This window comes from Pundamilia nyererei, unplaced genomic scaffold, assembly GCF_000239375.1.
Source record: "Pundamilia nyererei isolate P.nyererei 1_Seehausen unplaced genomic scaffold, PunNye1.0 scaffold00189, whole genome shotgun sequence".
NCBI classification, from domain to species: Eukaryota; Metazoa; Chordata; class Actinopteri; order Cichliformes; family Cichlidae; genus Pundamilia; species Pundamilia nyererei.
Window position 1 is genome coordinate 197698 of NW_005187590.1, and position 20245 is coordinate 217942.

At 37.8% G+C, this 20245-nt stretch overlaps 1 protein-coding gene across 1 annotated transcript in view; it reads left to right on the top strand.

Moving 5' to 3' along the window:
- The window catches only part of LOC102208943 (glutamate receptor 2-like), a 114166-nt gene extending 101161 nt beyond the window's left edge, over positions 1 to 13005 (top strand). Inside the window, exons 20-21 of the mRNA XM_013914355.1 lie at positions 338 to 513; positions 12945 to 13005. Of these exons, the coding sequence (XP_013769809.1) occupies positions 338 to 508 (171 nt within the window). The 3' untranslated portion in view covers positions 509 to 513; positions 12945 to 13005. The remainder of the gene's footprint in view (positions 1 to 337; positions 514 to 12944) is intronic.
- Positions 13006 to 20245: the final 7240 nt, after the last annotated feature.

The following is a 20245-nucleotide window of genomic DNA, read 5'->3' on the forward strand; positions in this document are numbered from 1 at the left end:
ATAGATAGATAGATAGATAGATAGATAGATAGATAGATAGATAGATAGATAGATAGATAGATAGATAGATAGATAGATAGATAGATAGATAGATAGAGTTCTAAATGGCTGTCATGTTTTTTTTTATTATTTTACCACATTCTTTGCATGGATGGACACGGAGACTATTTTCTTTCTTTTGACTTCTGCCATATTTTGCTTTTTCAATTATTATTGGTCTTATAGCTCAAACTACTATTGTCACTTTGTAACTTAAAGTAACAATAATAACAGTTATACTAATTTTTCTTAGAAAAATCACTGCAGCAATAACCATGACTTTATTTTTGTTATGAAGGTGGCAGCCAACACCTTGTCATCACCCCAGCACACAGGAAACTACACACACACTCTGCCTTCTCCTCAACATCCCCCCAACTACAACCTGCTGTCCCCCAGCCACCAGCCAAACTACGCCACCTATAAAGAAGGCTACAACGTTTACGGCATTGAGAGCGTCAAGATCTAACACGGGTAGGAGAGTGATGATTGATGGCTAAAAGTGTCCTTACCTTACAGCCATAGACAATGTTTGTGTCATAGACATTCAACTAATTGGTGTTAAATCATCTTTTCAAACATCCATTTAAATTCAATTTACAGCTGTATTCATATCAAACTGGTGCAAAGCAACCTCAGCGGCAAAAATAACGTAGAGTTGGAGTTAAACTTGTGCAGTCATTTTGTCTGTATTTACCAATGTAAAGAAAAACTTGTGAAGGGAAATAAGTAGTAAGTATATTAAATAGTTAATGCACAACTACTTGCATTTGTACTTTTCTGCACCCAGATCTAGTCATCTGCAAATCATTGTACAACTGAATTTGTGCCTTGTGTCATACTGTAGATGTTACCTAACATAGAGAATATGCAGGCAAATTTTCCAGATGCATAGTGTTTTGTTTCACAAACACTTGTGCAGATCTTGGGTTGTCCATATAATTTTTTTTTACCATTTCAGATATAAGTATACATTTCTACTTTTAATATAGTTGCAGTGTTGTCATTCGTTAGGCTAACTGATCACTCTAGTGGTGGTAAATTGGCAGATACACATGATAAATTAAAAGAGGTGGTAGTTACTGAATGAATTAATACATTAAAAATAAAAAAAATATCATTATTATTATAGTAGTTATTTTTCTACAAAACATAATATATCTATATTATGATAACACTATAGTGTAGCAATTTATCTTTATGTACAGAAAGTTTACGACACCAGTGACCAGCAAACATTTTGTTTATAAACGAGCAAACTTTTTGTTTAAAATTTAAAAAGATGCTTGTTCTGAAATGAAAAACTAAAAATTAAGTGACATTTACTTTATAATTAATAAAGCATTGTTTAGTCATTGTTCACATACATGAACTGTTTTGACTGTGAACAACATAAATACAAAAGTTGCCATTGAGTCTCGCATTGCATTGTGATATGAGCCAGTGTGTGTTCAGAGTATGATGTGAATGCAGCAATTTTTCCTAACAAACAATACTAACACTGAGACAATAATAAAGTCTTTTTTTTAAACTTCAAAGTAAAAGATCAAAACTATGTATGGCTGTGGTACTCTTTTCCTTCGTTTACTTATTTCTCAACAGCTCGTTTGCCTCCTTCATCCCCCTTCCTTCTCTCTTCATTTTCTTTGGCTCCCATTTTTTCTCCACTCCTCTTCCAAACTTTCCTTTCTGTCCTTGCCCTCTCCTTTTCCTTCTCTCTGACTTCGTTGTTTGCCCTTTTACTTTTTGTTATGTTTGTCTGTACGTTATCCTTTTCTCCTACTCTTGTCTTAATAGCCAATCATCCTCTTTACTGAGTACTCCTATGTGACTTAATGTCAGTTTTTATTCGGTGGCCCTAATAATTTAGACTGGTAATAACACAAAATATGAGTTATTCTGTTAATTACCTAATTGGAAACAGCCCTATAATTGCTTTAATGATAGATAACCTGTGATTATCCGAGTTCACAAGCCCTTAGAATATAAGAGAGAAAATTCCAATAATTCTCTTTTGAGCAAGCCCTTGGTAACAGAGGAGAATTAAAACCCCCTTTTAACAAAGAACTCTGACAGAATCAGCCTTAGAGTGGCCATGGGAATTGGTTGGCAATTGAATTTAAGAGCAAATCCAAGATGGATAAAAAAAAAACCCAGTCGCATCTATCTCAGTTTCTTCCTTCGTTTTGCCCCAGATTTTAGATTCAGGCTTGTGTGTGTTAGAAACTTTACCATTTAGCCTGTCGTATCAGTTTAAGACAACATTTTGCCCCAGAGTCTGTTTACCATAAAAATTTACATCCCTAATGTTAACACAATTGCTCATGGATTTCACGGTTTGGGAGAGAGACTTTGTTAGATAACAGTTGTTTTTTGGTTGCTGCTGTTTTGGTTGTTGTTTTTTGGCTTTAGACTAAAAAACAAAATTAAGCAAAGAAAGTTAGCAAGCTATGCTGTGCTTTAAGTCAGAATTTTCAGTGTCATGGTAACTTTTGTTGTGTACAAAGCCTGGTTCAGAGCAGGTCATGCTCACAGTTTTGGTTTAAAATCAACTGGAAGTGCCACTTTTTATCTATTAACCTACCTACCTGAACATATATGAAAACGTAATGCAAACATCATTGCACAATATAAGAAAACAATTTACCTTCTCCACTGATGGCACCTTGCAGCTTCCTATGTCTTTAAGATCCCACCATCTGTGTAAGGTGAAGTCCACTTGTGCACACTTACCTACACTCTTATATGCCACTCTATGATCCTCCCTCTTCTTAAATAATAATAATAATAATACATTTTATTTATAGGGGCCTTTAAAGATCCTCAAGGTCACCTTACATTAGTACAACAAAATAAAAACATACAGTAAACACAAAAATAAAAAAAAAATAATGTAAGTAAGTATAAATGCTAAACAAGGAAAAATAGACTAAAAGTGATGAGTATGCAATTCTGAACAGATGGGTTTTAGACACGATTTCAAAGTAGAGAGAGTTTGTAGTTGATCATGTTCACAGTACATATTCACCACAGCTATTTCCATCTTTTTCACAAAATCCATCACCATGTGTTGTTCTGCATTTCTTTTCTTAACACCATACCTAGCCAATACGTTTATTTTTGGCAAATAGTAAAACAGTTTCCACAAGCACTTCATCAGCGTCCCCTTCTCCTATAGCCGTGAGGGTGAAACCTTTAGAGATAAAAGCAAAATCCTCCAAACCCACATAAAGGCTGACGCCAGCTAAGAAATGGGGTTTATTCCCACAAGAGTTTATCGGATGCTGAGTCCAGAGCAATAGCGAGCCATTAGGGAGGCCTGTGAGTCTAAGAAATAACAACTACAGAGCGTGGGTTTCCCTGAAATGCCTGCAGACATGATAGGTTATCTACAGATCAACGGGTGGAAATTCCTTATGGGACAAGATTGATGACCCACACGAGCCTCAAAAATGTGGGAGATGATTGTGTGTTTGGAAAAGAAAAAACAGAAAAGAATTGAGGCAGGTCAGCATAAGACTGGGCCATATTGAGGTCATCATATCTGCATGGAGAGGGACGTCGGCATGACCTGAAAGGTCAGAAAGTGACTCCCAGTAAATTAAAAAATAAAATGAAAAACCAGAAGCTGCTTAGCTGTAGACAACCCCAGGCTAGAGAGAACCAGGAGCTCATGAAGAATACCAGACCTACGGGGATGGGGGGAGTGTTTTTAACCCAATTCAGTTTATTATCATTGTGTACTCCGAGGTATTTATAGTCCTCCCCAATGTCTACATGGACCTCCTGGATCGAAACAGGGGTAACACATTTCCTGGTCCTCCTAAAGTCCACAATCAGTTCTTTGGTCTTTGCCACGTTGAGCTGCAGATGATTCTGCTCGCACTGCGTGACAAATGAGTCAACAACAGCCTGGTACTCTGTTTCATCACCGTCACTCATAAGATAAAAGAGATAAAATAAGATAAACCTTTATTAGTCGCACACATGGGACCCATGGGTCTCTGTGCAGTGGCTGAAGTGCGTGGTGTAGAGGGTGAACAGGAAAGAGGCTTGTCCCTTGTGGTGCCCCTGTTTTGCTGATCCCCTTGTCAGACACACAATGTTGAAGACCCACATATTGTGATCTTCCCGTCAGGTAATCAACAATCCATGACACAATCCGGTCTTTAAGTCTGACATCATTAGCCGTGTCTGGGCCCTAACTCCGTTGCATATCTATAAGTTAAACGAACACTGCGGCATCACTGAAAGTTGAAAAACTGTCTAAATTCTTTCATCTGTAATAGAATGATCAGTGTGGCTGCTCTACCAGGTGTAACAATTAAGTTTAACATCCAGGCATCCATGAAAACAGAATTTATGACATTTAACTGAGTTAGAAGTTAGCAGGGAGTTAGCTCGCTAGCTTCCATATAAATACATATAGCATGTGCTGACTAAGGGATTTTGGAAACAAATGAAGGCGTACAGCTCTGCTATCACTTCCAACATAAATGAAGACAGAAACTAAACAGCAGTGACGTTTGTAGAGTTATTGAAGTTGGGCTAGCTGGTATATAATGATATGCTACGTGATCGCTAGCGACACAGCTACGTTAGCATACTAAACACAGTGAAGCTGGAGGATGAACACTTTTTTCCCCTTGATAAAAGTTAACGTGAGGATTCTCGGTGGTCAGGGACAAATGGAATCGCATGGCACGCTGCTGTAAACGGACCAAACTTCAGTCAGAACAACTGAGATAATCAATTCACAATACGAGGTTAGTCATTCAAATACTGATGAAAAACTAAAAATTAAGTGAGCTGGGCTGTAGTTACATGGTAAGGTTTTAAAAACTGAGCTTTAAAATGAATAGCGGTAAGAAAATCCGAGAGAGGCCGACAGTGATCACTGACTGTTTTAGGGGCTTTTTGAGATTAAATAGAACAAGATACAAAGCATTAAAACATTTTAAAAACACAAAAGCCTTAATAAACGCAGGGTAGTTTGGGCCCGGAAGCAGGATTCGTCACGTCATCACTTAATGACCGGATAGAACAGGAGTCGGCAATCTGCGGCTCTTTAGTCCTTATAGTGCAGCTCCGCGTGGTTTGGGAAAATAAATTAGAAGTATTTAGCTGAAGTGTATTTTATTTATGTTAGTTCTTTTTTAACTTGTAGTTCTAAATTGGAAGATTATTGTGATATTGAAATATAAAAATAAAATTATATTCTTTTATTTTTTCATCGCTCAAAATAAGCGTCACACTCGCGAAAGCCGGTATGCCTGCCGAAACGCCGTGCATTTATCGAGACTTTCAACCCCAGGTAGGCCAATTATAGATCCACATTATGTCAGCAGCTGTTCTCCACCGTGAACTATGTTAAAAACAAACATCGCTCACGCCTCACAGATGGCAGCTTACAGTCCTGCGTAAAGAGGAAAGTGACTTCGTACAGCCCCGATTTGCAGACGCTGTGCGCAGAGGTTCAGGAGCAGAAGTCCCATTGTAAACATATCACGGCAGACACGACGATGTTTGCATGAACACGCTTTTCAGCATTTCTTTATTGACAACTTTTCCCACACGGTTGCTGACGCATACAGCCGGCTGTAGCTTTTCAGCTCACAGCCCGACACATACCAACACAACAGCATAGATAGCGCAGACATAAAGGCGGCGAGGGAGTCATTGCAGGTGCCGCTCAGGTGCATCAGCCTCCCCTGCAGCGGCGCTGCAGACCACGCCCCGCCACACACATTAACGTGGTAAAATACATATTTAGGCAGAATTTTTACGCAGCATAGTGCTTTTTTTCCAATTATTTTTTAGAAGTCAGGTCAAGACTCCAAAAGCCCGAAGGCGATATAACAGTTTTTGTTTGCTACATGGATCATTTTAGTTCAGCTGGGTGTCTTTCCTTTCGTTATATTTCTTAAAGAGTTCAAAATGTGTTAATTACACAAATAAAATTTAATTTTCTCTGTAGCACTTCATGGATTTCATAAGCAACACACTTTAGTTGTTCAAACAAAGCATAAAGGTAAAAAACAATATATACAATGTTATCTTCATTTTAGATGGTAAAAAGTATTTGCGGCTCCCAGTGTTTTCTTTTGCGTGAAAACCAGGTCCAAATGGCTCTTTGGGTGTTAAAGGTTGCTGACCCCTGGGATAGAAGCATCCACCTCCATCTTTGTCAGCTTATCACCTGTGAGGCTTGGCCTGATGGTGTTGAATGCACTGGAAAAGTCGAAAAATATGACCCTCACAGCGCCCTCTGGTTGGTCCAGATAGGTGTAGACACAATTGAGCAGGTAGATCACGGCATCCTCAGCTCCAAGGTGGGGCTGGTGAGTGAACTGAAGGGGATCCCGATGTGGTCTGACATTTCAAACAGTTGTGAGATTCAGTCTTCTGAACTGCTCATCTCACAGGTTGCAGGGACTCCTCTAGGCACTCCAATTTATGCTTTGTCAAGTCCCGTTCCCCCCACCTCTCTCTCTGGTATCTAATCAACCAATCAGGTGTGTTTGCATGAGATCCACCGATCTTCAGTCAGATATTATCATTCTCATTCTCTCTCTATCTCTCTAATTTAACATGGAAAATTGCGTTAATTTATTCAGTCCAATATGAATAAGCTTCAGTTCATGTTTCATTCAGTTTAGGTTTCATTTGCACATTCAATTTAGCACAATCCCTCTTAATCCAAATACTTTTTCTCTTTAAAACTCTCTCAATCACTGTCAAAGGAGCTTGCAAAAAAAGCATCTGGACTTCTTTAAGTTGCTTGAAAATGTTTCACCTCTCATCCGAGAAGCTTCTTCAGTTCTAAGTAGAGATGGCACGATACCACTTTTTTATGTCCGATACCGATATCATAAATTTGGATATCTGCCGATACCGATATGAATCCGATATAGTGTTTTTTAATCAACAAAACTGTTTTTTAAATATCTTGCTGCATTTTGTATAAGTTCATACTCAAGTTTAAAACAACAACTACACTAAAGCTATTCTGCTATACCTGTATGCAAAAAAAAATATTTCATAGTTCAGCAATACTGATCAATCTAATAAACTTAAATCTACACCATCCTCCCTATTCTGGTATTTTAAAGAGTACTTAGCGTAAATATTAAGCAACCTAACTAATAGGGTTCCAACAACAAAAATAAATAAATAAAAAATAGGGAACCACCCCTCACGCGCCACCTCATGATGCTTAATGGACGTACTCAACCTTAATTTGATGCAGTGTGAAAAAAAATGCACAGAAATCAATTATTTTTCAAGAAATATTAAATAGATTCAACATCTTTCTTCAACAAAATTGCAGACTGCACAGATGGTACCTTCCCAAAGGAAAAAGTACTATAGCTTACTAGGGTATATATATTAGACTTAATAGTTACTATATACAGTAATGGACTTCTATTCATTTTACATCAAATTAAAACTTTGGGTGTAAGATTCGGATAATTATTTATTAAAAGCTAGACATTTTAAATGAGAATAAGAAAGAAAAGTATTTCTTTGTGCCCCCTTTTCCCTGTTAATGCCCGATCGGCCCCCCTGGCTAAACTTTGCTAGATCCGCCCCTGCACAGTTACCAGCCGTCAGCTACGTAGAAAAAGATACTCGAGTAGAAAGTAATATTAAATCAATTCTAACAACAGCTGATCAAGCTTAAACGTGCTGCTGTTGTTCAGCCGCTGGTTTCCTCTTTCTGGTGCAAAGTGGGCCAAAAACAAACCAGAGAGACGGACTCGCGACAGAAAAGCCGATTATCTGATCATTAAGCAGTTTCATGATTGAAGTAGCAGCAAGAAGAGGCAGTCGCTTGTTAAGCTTAACGCAGGAATGCTTTACATTCAGAGATGGACTTACACACTTGCCTTACTTCTCTCGGGATAACTTTGTCGGAGATGAAATGCCGGGTTGCTAGCGAAGCTCCACATGCTATCCAGACCACCGACAGCTCTATCACGTGATGCATACTGCTCCGACGTGCTAACGTTCTGAGGAGAGTTACGGCGTGTTGCAAGTTTTGTGAGGTGCTTTCGTGATATTTAATGGATCGGATTACATTTTTTATTTTTCTTCGATATCCGATCCAGTAATTTAGGTCAGTATCGGACCGATGCCGATACGTAATCTCGGATCGGTCCATCTCTAGTTCTAAGGTCAAATGGTTGAGAGTCCCAGATTTAAACCCAGTGGGAGTATACCCCCAAAGAGGGACAAAAGGACCCCCTGATGATCCTCTAATGACATGAGCCAAGGTGTGAAAACGGGTGTGGGTCCCAATCAGCCAGGGCTTCGGGTGAGCTCATTGTGAAACCTTGTCCCACTTTATCATGTGATTTCCTGAGGTCAGATGGCCCAGGAAATGGGCCTTTTGTCCCTCTTTGGGGGGATACTCCCACTGGGTTTAAATCTGGGACACTTTTCTTTGCAAGCTCCTTTGACTATGATGACCTGGATGACTGAGAACCTTCACAGACATCTCTCAATCACTATTTATTCAAGACTTTTTTTTCACCAAATTGAATATATTTTATAGATTCTTTTGGGTGGGGGGCTTTTAGCCTTTATTTGATAGAGACATTGTAGACAGACAGGAAAGTAGGGAGAGAGGAAAGGGAAGACATGCAGCAAAGGGCTGCGGGTCAGACTAAAACCCAGGCCTACTGCTTTCTAGCCATATGGTGTATAGTGCCCTGCTCACCCACTGATCTACGCCATCACCCTTCAGTTGTGTATTTTTAAAGTCAGAAATTCAACGATCAGAGTGGCTCTTGCTTCATTCCCTCACACACACACCCTCATGTTTCTCAAGGCCTTACCTACCCAGCCTCTCAGTTCGACCTGAATTAGGCCTGTCTTTAGAATCATTATTATATTGCCTTACTCTCATCCTTTTGGCTAAACGTAAACAATATATATTTAACTGATTATATTCTGATCAGTAGTGAGCATAATTAATTACAACATTTAACATTATTTTTCTTGTTAAAAATTATAGTGGATCATGTCTACACACACAAAATGTGTAGATGTTAGAACAGACATCCTCAGACTACATTTCTCTGTTAACATACTGTTCAAACTCATATTTTAATTAATTTTTTTGATTAAGAATAAAGAAAAAGGATACTATTGGCAAAAAACACAAATAACAGAGTGCTTAAATCACATATAAGACCGGATGTTGAGCCTCTCAGTTAACTTCTGGCTGAAGTGGAGTCGTGAAATTTCAGCCTGCATGATACACCCTGTTGGCCAGTCTGGTCTTTAAGTGATCACGTATGAACCCTGCTTCCAGGTCCAAACCTTTCTGCATTTATTAAGGCTATTGTGTTTTTAACATGTTTTAATGCTTTGTATCGGTTCTATTTAATCTGAACAAGCCCCTATAAAAGTCAGTGATCACTGTCGGCTTCTCTCAGTTTTTATTATTACTGTTACCATCATTTTAAAGCTCAGTTTTTAAACCCTTACGATGCAACTACAGCCTAGCCCATGCAGCAGTATATGGATTATCTCAGTTGTTCTGACTGAAGTTTGGTCTGTTTACAGCATCCTGCCATGGGATTGCATTTGTCCCTAACCATCAGGAACTCTCACGTTAACTTTTATCGAGGGGGAAAAAGTTAGCGTTCATCCTCCAGCTTCACAGCGTTTATGTTAAGCTAACACAGCTGTGTCACTAGCGATCAGGTAGCACATCATTATATACCAACTAGCCCAACTTCAGTAACCCTACAAACGTCACTGCTGTTTAGTTTTCTGTCTTCATTTATGTTGGAAGTGATAACAGAGCTGTACGTTTTAATTTTTTCCAAAATCCCTCAGTCAGAACATGCTATATCATGTTTAGGTGGAAGCTAGCGAGCTAACTTCCTGCTAACTTCTAACTCGATTAAATTTCATAAATTCTGTTTTCCTGGATGTTAAACTTAATTGTTACACCTGGTACAACTGATCACTGATTAAAGATGAAAGAATTTAGACAGTTTGCAACTTTAAGTGATGCCGCAGTGTTAGTTTGACTTTGGGACCTGAAGTGGAGTTTGGACCCGGAAACGGCTATGTCAGACTTAAAGACCGGATAGCACAGAAGGGAGTCGCTGTTAAGCCAGGCTCTGACTGTTCCTGTATGGAAATCTCGTTCTTGATGATCCATATGTTTGATTTAGCAAAGATTTTACATTGCAGACCCTTCCTGCTGCAACCCTCCTCATTTATCTGGGTTTGGGACCAACACTAGGAGGACACTGGTTTGGCCTCACCTCGTCACATACACGTGCCCTGGTGGCTGGGTTAGTTGCTGCCACTAATTATTTTCTTTATAGTATACTTAAAGTTTGACATAGCTTCTTTCCTAATGGTAAGTGGACTTGTTCTTATATAGTGATTTTCTACTCTGCTTGAGCAATCAAAGTGCTTTATACAACATGCCTCATTTAGCCATTCATATATTCATTGGAGAGCAACTTAAGGTTTAGTGTCTTGTGCAAGAAGACTTAAGAGCAGCCAGGGATCAAACCACCAACCATAGAAGATAATTAGTAGTTGACTTACTGGCCTACAGCCACTATCCATTAATACAATGTATCAATGGAATTATATACAGTATATACAATATATAATATTAAGAAAAGCAAAACATTTCATATCATTTCATGCAGTCTTTTGAAAATCTTATATCAAGTGCTGTATTGAGTGTTATACAGCACTTATCAACCCCAGTGTCAAAGAAAAGCTGGAACACTATATGAAATATAAATAAAAACAGAATGCAGTTATTATTAAACCTCAACTTTATTCAATCACTCACTGAAAACACATCAAGTATTTAAAGTAGGAGGAACATTTTGCAGCTAATGTACGTTAATGAACAGGTCACATGATTGCGTATAAATAGTATCTTAGAGAGGCAGAGTTTCTCAGAAAGAAAGATATCAGAGGTTTGCAAAAATACAAATCAAAAACAAAAACTTGTAAAATTGTATGACAATTTTAGAATAATGTTCTTCAGTGTAAAATTGCAAAGAGCTTAAATATCTCATTATTTACAGTAAATTTAGTTAAAAGTTTCAAAAAAATATTGAGAAGCCTCTGTGCACAAGAACCTGAAATCAATATTGGATGATCATCATCCTCAGACTGACAGACATTTACAGAAATCACTATTAGTGAATACAGTTCACAGTACATTGCAAAAATGCAGGTTAAACCTCTATCATGAAGAAAAGAGACCACATGTGAATGTAAAAACAAAAAATCAGCCCACTGGGTGGCCAGTCCAGCTGTGCATCAGGCTAAGTTAGACTCATATTAGCAGTCAGTGGGCTGCATGCAGCACACCCCTATTTTGCTACACAAGGAAATAAGGTTACCTGGAGGTGAAGTGGAGAGAGTGGTAAATATGTAAGAAAGAAGCTGTTTAAAGCAAAAACGAAGTGAAAGAAACTTAAAATAGTGTGTCCACAGGAGTAATGACCACTTAAAAATAAATAAACAAACCAAAAAGTGAGGCTCCAGCTCAAACAACAGGTTGCTGAATATTGTTTCCCCTGAGACACTCTGCCTCAAGTAAATGGACTGGTTCTCGTGTAATGCTTTTCTGCTGTATCTATATAAGCGCTCAAAGTGCTTATTAAAATGTTGAAGCCGTAATAATTGTTATTGTAATTCTGAGGGTTTTGTGGCATACAATGTTTTGGGAAATCAATAATAACAATTAGCAGTTGTAGCAGAAGCACTCATTTCAGCCTTGTGATTAAACTCTAAAAGACAACCAGGTTATCATTTGTTCACATACATGGTCTGAAGGACTTCTGTACTTGTGTAAAAAACATTCAGACACACGAGTTACACACAGATTTGTTCATATGTGTACCAGCCAAGCGGGCAAATGTTAAAGGTAAGGTCAAGCTAAGTAGCAGATTATGCTGAAAAACAATGCTTCCTAGGTTTGAAAGAGCCTATAGGAGCCCAAAGACAGACATTGGGGCAAAGAAATTTTTCCCCACAAATAAAAACACAAGTATAAATTGGAAGTACCTCTGTACCTGAAATAGTAATAGGAACAAGAGTGATAACAATTGTTAAATATTACCGTAAAAAAGACAAAAAAGCAGATGAGGGGATATTCTAAAATCTCAATAAAACAGTCAAAAAGCAAGGCATTACCACACAATCTATGCTCTGTCCACGTCTAGTCCAGCAGCTGTTTCAAAGCCCAGCTCCTTCTTGTTTCGCAACAGCTGAATGCACAGCTGTCCAACAGTCTTTCCTTAACTTCAGCAGCTCCCTCCTAATGCTACATCCAGGTCTGGACCCCCTGGGGGGCTCTAGGACAAAGTCACTGGTTCAGTGACAGTCCGGCTGCCACAACTCTAAAGCCAATACAGCCAATAGCACACCCTGGTACCCCAACAATAGTTGTTATATAAGAAAGTGTAATAGGCTGTTCACAAGGTTGTTGTAATCAGTCATATCAGCTAGTATTGGACCCTTGATCAACAATGTCCAGCAGGTAGTACCAGCGATAGCACAATTCTACATTCCTCAGTTAGTATGTTAAATATTAAAGTTTAAAGAAATAGGAGGCTTAAAAGGGTTTCCAGGAGAAAGCACGTTCTCTTAAAAAAGGCTATGTTAGCAGCTGTACAGTATTACCTGTGAATAAAGGATTGAAAAATGAAATTAGGTATGTAAGTGGGGAACTTAAAGGGTTTGGTGAGTGCAACAAAAAAAAGATTCAAGTAGTCCAGTGCCTATGAAGTACAGTGGCGGATTCCTCTCAGTACTCTGGTTAACTGGTGATTCTAACCCTGTCTATGCAGCTTTAAGTTACGTGTCGTTGATGAAAATGTGGCTAATGTGTTTTTGTCCTTATACAGATGAAATTCACGGATGCAATGCGCTCCAAAGCCCGTCTGTCTATCACAGGATCGACCAGCGAGAATGGTCGTGTTCCAGTGGCTTACCTCCGTCCTGGATTACCCATGAGTCTCAGCATGACTGATCTCTCCTGACTACATCCAAGCCAGTGCCTTACAGCTAGAAAGACTGGACAGATGTCTACCCACCACTTGGCTGTCAGGCTTCAGCAATGACCTGCCCATCAATGAAGAGAGTCACTTGACCATCAGTGAGAAGAATGGCTGTTCATATACAAATTCATGAAAAGCAATCAAGCACAGTGGACAGTTTTCTAATCAAACACACATCATTATTTAATGGATTTCCCCCCCTCTTGTACAGACAACAAGAAACAATGATGCTAACGCAATAACAATATTAATCAGGAATGTGATCAGGAGTTATAAAAGCAGACTGATGAAATGAAATATCACATCCATAAAATATTAGTAATTGTGGTAGCAGATAATGATATTGCTATTGTTCCTATTTTTTCTCCTTATTTTTCCCTGAAAATCCCTAATGAGTGGAAACTTTTACCAGATTAAGGGATGCATGGACTGGCAACCACAGGTACACAGTATAAACACTTCTACAACACAACACTACAAAAACATACAAATTTTATGCAGGGATGGGCTGAAATGGGTTAAAAAGTACCTGAGCAAGGTGTGATACCGAAAGCATCAACAAATGCAATCTGAGAAAGTGAATATCCCTGGCTCAAACTGACCACTCATCAGTATTACGATTAAAATGAAGCAATTACTAATGTTTATAATGCATTTCATGAAATGTTGTCCACTCCAAGATATGTTAAATAATTAAACAAAATTCCCCAAATATTTAGTGTTTAATCCAATTAAAAATTTTAATTGGATTCTTGGTAACATGAATATTTTATAGTCTTTGCAGAATTACTGTAAATATGTTTACACTTTCCTCTTGTTCATTGGGCAATAGCTTAACAGTGATTTATGTTTGACTGTGTGACACACAGCTCTAAATGTTTAATGATCAGCATATGAAATTATAAAATAGACATAATAAATCATGTTGAATCCGTTAAATATATTTTAACACCTTGTGTAAACAGCACATTGGCAGTTTTTACATTCCTTGTTTTTCATGCTGGACTGTTAACTACAGGATCATAGATTTAGCCATAGCCAGATTTAACCATTATTATATACACAAAATAGAGTTAGGAAAACTAGATGGAGATTCAACCCTGGTTATGGACAAATCACACGGTGTGGTTAGTAAGGGAAGTTTTACTCGTTGGTGATAAGAAAGAAAAATGTATGTTAGCAGAAGCAAACTGCAATGCAAGGTGTCCCAGCCAGTTAAAGACTGAGATAGGTGGTATACACTCGGAGCTGGGTCAAATAAAGGGAAAACACACACAAACATAGGCTTGAATTAAAATCAGCTAAGTGAAGGTGAATTAAAACGATCAAAAACTGCAGGTCAGATTGAGTTTTAGAGCAAAGTTCTGTGAAGCATCAGCCCCAGGTTCGTTTTAGTGCTTATCTAAATATTATTGGTTTTATCTATAAATAAATACACAGAAAATAGCAACTTTAAGTTTGTGCAGTTATTTAATGTACTGGTATCCTTACTGAATATGGACACTAACAGGGACTAAAAAATACACAGACAAGTCGCATAAATTGTGTAGCTGTTTGGCAGCTATTGGCAGTCATTTGTCATGAAGACACTGAAGGGGTACTTTAATCATTTTTTGTTGCACTTCCACAAAGTGAAAATATTTACAATTCCTTAATAAGCTCTAAAAACAGAAACACACATTCATAAGGCATTCAACAATTAATTAATTGGTAACACCCTACACATGTCAGTATGCTTTGTTTGTAATATAATAATTTTTAAAAAACTGATCTGAAACCAGTTAAAAACCAGTTTTTATTCTTCTATTCTTGTAGAAACCACTCTTTTTTTTCATAGATCTTCCTTGGTAATTGGGTTTTGCATGGCATCTATGACTGTATATTCACAATTTGAACTTGCTGATACATAAAAATTGAAAGGCACAATAAAGTGCAACCCACTGGCAGCAAAATAGGCTAATGTTACTCATATCAGTGCCATATTATAAACAATCACTTTCTGTTGGCTGCTGTAGTGTAGTAAACGGTCTATTATCTAGATCTAGAATTTAAAAATTGCATTTAATTTTAAAGACACGCTCTATTTTCTTTAAAAAAAAAAAGACTATCAGACAAGAAAATAATTTATTCAAAATAGAATAAGAGCGTTTGCATTCAAAGATCTAAACAAAAAGTGTGTGTGTAAACTACATCTTGCTCTCACCCTATGGCAGTTGGGATAGGCTCCCCCCCGAACTGGAAAAGCGGAAGAAAACGGACGAGTGGATGAAAGCTTTTATTTAGAGCCCCAGATACTGTTTTCACAAACTGAGGTGGACTAAATTTGCTCCCTTTAATTATATGGTTCTGTAAATATTTAGAATATATGAGAAGTATATGTTCCCATCCCTCTTTCTAGGTCAGCACATCACAACTGCAGCATAAACACAAACACGCCTTGCTTATACATTGACATATATTTTCACATTTGCATGTGCACCTGCATAGTATTCTCATAAGAGTTCTGAAGTCAATTGGATGATGTGCCAAACAGACTGAGACCCAATCAGAGTTCTTTATGCTCAGTCAATGGCAGCTGCTGATACTGAAACCTGAGCCAGTAGGAGTTCTCACTGCTGTGAACTGGACAAAAAAAAGAAACTGTGAAGAAAAACTTTTTGTTTTAATAAATATACTGCACTAAAGGATGGCAACAAAGACGATGGAAGAGGATGGAGTGAAGAAAGTTTGCATGTCACTTTAAGTTTTTCCTTTGATGAAATTTTCAGTCTGAAGCTTTGTGACTGCTGCATTTAGTGTTTAATAATAATACTAATAAGAATACTATTAGCGATATTAATTGCAGTATTATTGTGATTCTTGTTATGTATAGTGTATGCTTTTAAGAACTCTGGTATGCTATTTTTTTCACAAGAGAGCTGATGTTTGTGCTGCTGGTTAGAAGCTAGCTGGTTAGCTTAAAATCTTCTTATACGATATGAAAAATGCCCAAACTGTGATAAACACAGGGTTGTTGAAGATATAAAGGCATCTGCTTCCATTTCTTCTTATGAACTCGTATCATTTTCACCTTAAGCACATGTTAATTTTCATTATATTCTCATGGTGTTACAGTCAAATGAACGAGTAACAGCAAAATAAAACGCATCCTTCACTGATGGAAATGTGAAAATGATCGCGCTTAACGTTACCTCTGGTATAACTTCATTTTCTATTAAATGTAAGTAAGTTGCTTTTTAACAGAACAGATTATTGCCTGTGCTAATTTCATTCGAGGTGTAAATTATGTCCAACATAGTCCCTTCCGTTTTGTATACTGCTTATATTTCATATAAACATGTATTGAGTTCTTGAGGTCTTCATTATCTGACTATTTTCGATATATATTAAACATGCTTGCCCTTGAAATGTCATAATAAAAACAGACAAAGACATTAAGGACACACTTAACATAGCAGTTTCTTGAAGAAGTTTTGTCTCTGTTTTCATGATATTGACCTTTTGTGGCCATATAAATTATGACTTGACTTTGAAAATTAAATTAAAATGCTGTCTAAGGTGAGATAAACTGATGGGTGAGGAAAGGCTATAACTAAACCTAGACTTGAAGTAATGCTATTTAAGAAGTAATGCTATTATCCCAATGGTTGGTTACCATAATCATATCTATGTTTATGCCTAGCATTAAACAGACCTTACATAATTTTCACACAACCTTAATTATTGATGATTATTATAAAGAACTGCTCATAATGTTGGCAAAAGGCAATGCAGACAACTGCAGCACCTAACTACACCCAGCAACTGAATGCAAAAGTTAAAATATACTTTTCTAACTACACTAGACGTGATATTTTGTGACATTCTTTAGATTTTATTTTATTTTTTAAAAACCTGGTAAAACAGAGATTAAAGTTACAGAGTTGTGATAAACGATATTCAGAAAACTATTCTTCCATCTTTCTCTACTGTCAAATCATTGCTGCCATAAATAGTGTTCCCCAAAAACCCTTATTTATGTGATCATTTCTTAATAACATTTAACTTTACAGTAATGGATTACACAGCAGTGGGGAACACATTTCATTATAAGAAATGTCTTTCAGAAAGTGTTGTAACTAAATTTAAGGATATAATTCTTCTACTTCTACTTGCTTCAATACTATGTGCCAAAACAGTATAGAGCAGCTACCTAAACTCTACTCCCAGAGAAGTAGATTGTTCTTTTAATATTCTTTTATATCCTCATGCGTGTGGATTCTGTATCACTTTAACCATAACTAGTAATGATGTCATGAATTTCTCCACAAATAAAAATGTAACAGTTAGAGAAAAATATTCATAATCATCTCACAGATATATAATTATGTACAGCAGTTTCTTATGTTATCTACTTCCAGCATACTGCAGTCAGGATTGTGGAGGACTGCATGTCGTGGTGAAAACGTGGGTGAAAACCCCTCGCCCCCTCTCTTTCTGACGTGTACCCAGATGGACACATTTGCAGGACTATAAATCCCGCTGAGCAATTCTCCATATGAGACACATAGATGTCGTTGAACTCAAGCCCTGGGAGAAACATCGCCACTTTCAGGGATTTATTTTAATTAATTAATTTAATGGGGTGGCTGTAACTCAGAAGATAAAGCAAGTCATCTGCCACTTGGAGGGAGATGACTTGCTGGAGCAGAAAATAGTTCATCTTAATGTGTTTGTTTTTTTATCTGTGGATAGATAATCCAAGTAGTCTGGGCTTGAAAAAAGGTGGAAAACCCCCCAAAACCAGATACTAAATTTTTCATTCTCTCAGACTGAAACTTCTAACATCAACAATCACTTCCTCCAAACGATCAACGTGTCTAATAGATCCCATTCATTCAAGACTGCTCAAAGAAGTCCTAGTGTTCATGTTTTGATGTTAAACATGATTATTTCTATTAATGGGCTTAAGTATTACAGTTGGCAATAATCAAACCATTAATTAAAAAGTCAATACTTGACCCAGCTGTCTTTGTTGTCTTTGCTGTCTCTGACAGTGGACTCATCTCTGTGCTTGTGCTGCCAGACCTCAGTGCAGTGTTTGACACTGCCAACCATAATATTTCACTAAAGAGATTATGCATGGCATAGTAATTAAAGCTACTGTCTAATGTAACCCAGTATGTTCATATAAATGGGGAGTCTTCCTCACACATTGGAATGGAGAGGATTAAAAATGAGTACATGAGAGAAAGCTCAAAGTCTGACAGGCGAGGTTGTGACAGTTTGGACATGTGCAGAGGAGTGAAAGTGGGGATAACGAAGATAGTGCTGCCAGGCAGGAGGTAAAGACGTAGTGAAAGAGGAGATGCAGAGGGTTGGTGTCACAGAGGAGGATGCTGAGAGAGGGTGAGATGGAGGCAGATACCACAGGCCTGCAAAACAAAAAAATTTCAGCTGCATGGGATATTTGCATACATTTTTTTTTCTTTTTTTGCAAAACTTGAAGAGTTTTCATTTAAAAAGCACAGCAGCAATGAAAAAAAAAATCAATACTTTATTACAATTTTTGGTTGCAGACCTGTGTAATGTGCTGTGGCAACCCCTGAAGGGAGCTTAAAAAGATGATGAAGAATCCATCCATCCAAATCAGGGTCAGTTATTTGAAGTGCTAGCTAGCATTAGAAGGGGCAATGCACAAAGTCCAAAAAAACAAAAACAAAACAAAACTCAGATGTAGGGATTGTAGAAGTGATGTAGAAGAGGTAAAGAGAGTTTCTCAGTCAGAGAAGCTGAAACAGAAAGCAACCTCTTGTGAAGGACCTACCAAAATAAAGAAAGATGCTTTGGTTATGAGCAAGAAGGATTTTGTGTTAGTTGTGGTGGATGTAATAAACTGCACAACTCAAACTGAACAAATCCTAAATTGTGAAGGCTGCAGACAAATACCTGGGAATCATGAGTCCAGAATGGGAGAGAGTTGAGGAAATGATAAGTGGTACGAATCCTAGCTCAAACTCGTGGGGTAGTTCATTATAGTCATTTTATTTCTCAATTACAAAAAAAATGACATGCAATATGTATCCAGGAAACATGGTTAAAACAGTGGAAAAGTGGAACTTACACATGGATATATGGTTATTAGGAATGGTAGTAAGGATGGTAAAGGGGAAGGAGTGGTCACTGTGTTGTCTTCGTATAGCTTTGAATAATTACACAGTATCCACTTGTGTTTTGCGAGCGTCTGCTCCAAACATTTTATTCTTTCATTCACAAGTCAGTCTTCTTTTATAGAGGCATTCATGAGCCCTCTCAAATACAGCGCCCCCTACTGGCAAAACCCCATTGGCACATGAACATCCACACATCACCACATCCCCTTTTTTCTGACAACATAGGTCCCACAAATCAACATATACACATATTTGTATTACAACAATATTTTTTTTTCTCTCAACACCATCAGAATATAAGATAAAAACAAATCCAGTCATAGCTTTACAGATTAAGCCTAACTGGTCTCTTGACCTTACGCTCTGACCTCCTCAATACAGGTTCTGAAACAACTGCACTTTTCTCCACATGCTCATGTCCATCCAGTGGTTTTAAACCAGACACTGTCTCTGCATGTGACACATCAACATTTTCATCTTCCTCACCATATTGTTCCTCCTGAAATGTCTCTTTAGTCTTCAGCAAGTTACGACGGTTCCTTCTGAACACATGACCTTCTTCAGTTCTTACGTCATATGATCTCGGACCTGCTTCCTGAAGAACAATGGCTTTCCTGCTCCATGCATTCTGATTTTGGATTCTCACTACATCATCCTTTGCAAGCAATCCAAGTGCTCTTGTTCCCTTGTCGTATTGCAGTTTTTGCTTCCATTTCAGATGCTCTTGCTTTTTTATAATTTCTTCACTCTGCTTGCTTTCTGCATAGCAGGGCAAAGTTGTGTGTAGCTTACGATTCATCAGCAATTCTGCAGGGGATAAACCACAGTCAAGAGGAGCAGTCCTGTAGCTCAGCATAGCTAAATAAGGATCTGATCGACTGTCTGTAGCCTTCTTCAGAAGCCGCTTGATGATATGCACTCCTTTTTCAGCCTTGCCATTTGCCTGTGGATGTTGAGGACTTGATGTGACATGTTTAAAGCCGTATTCTCTTGCGA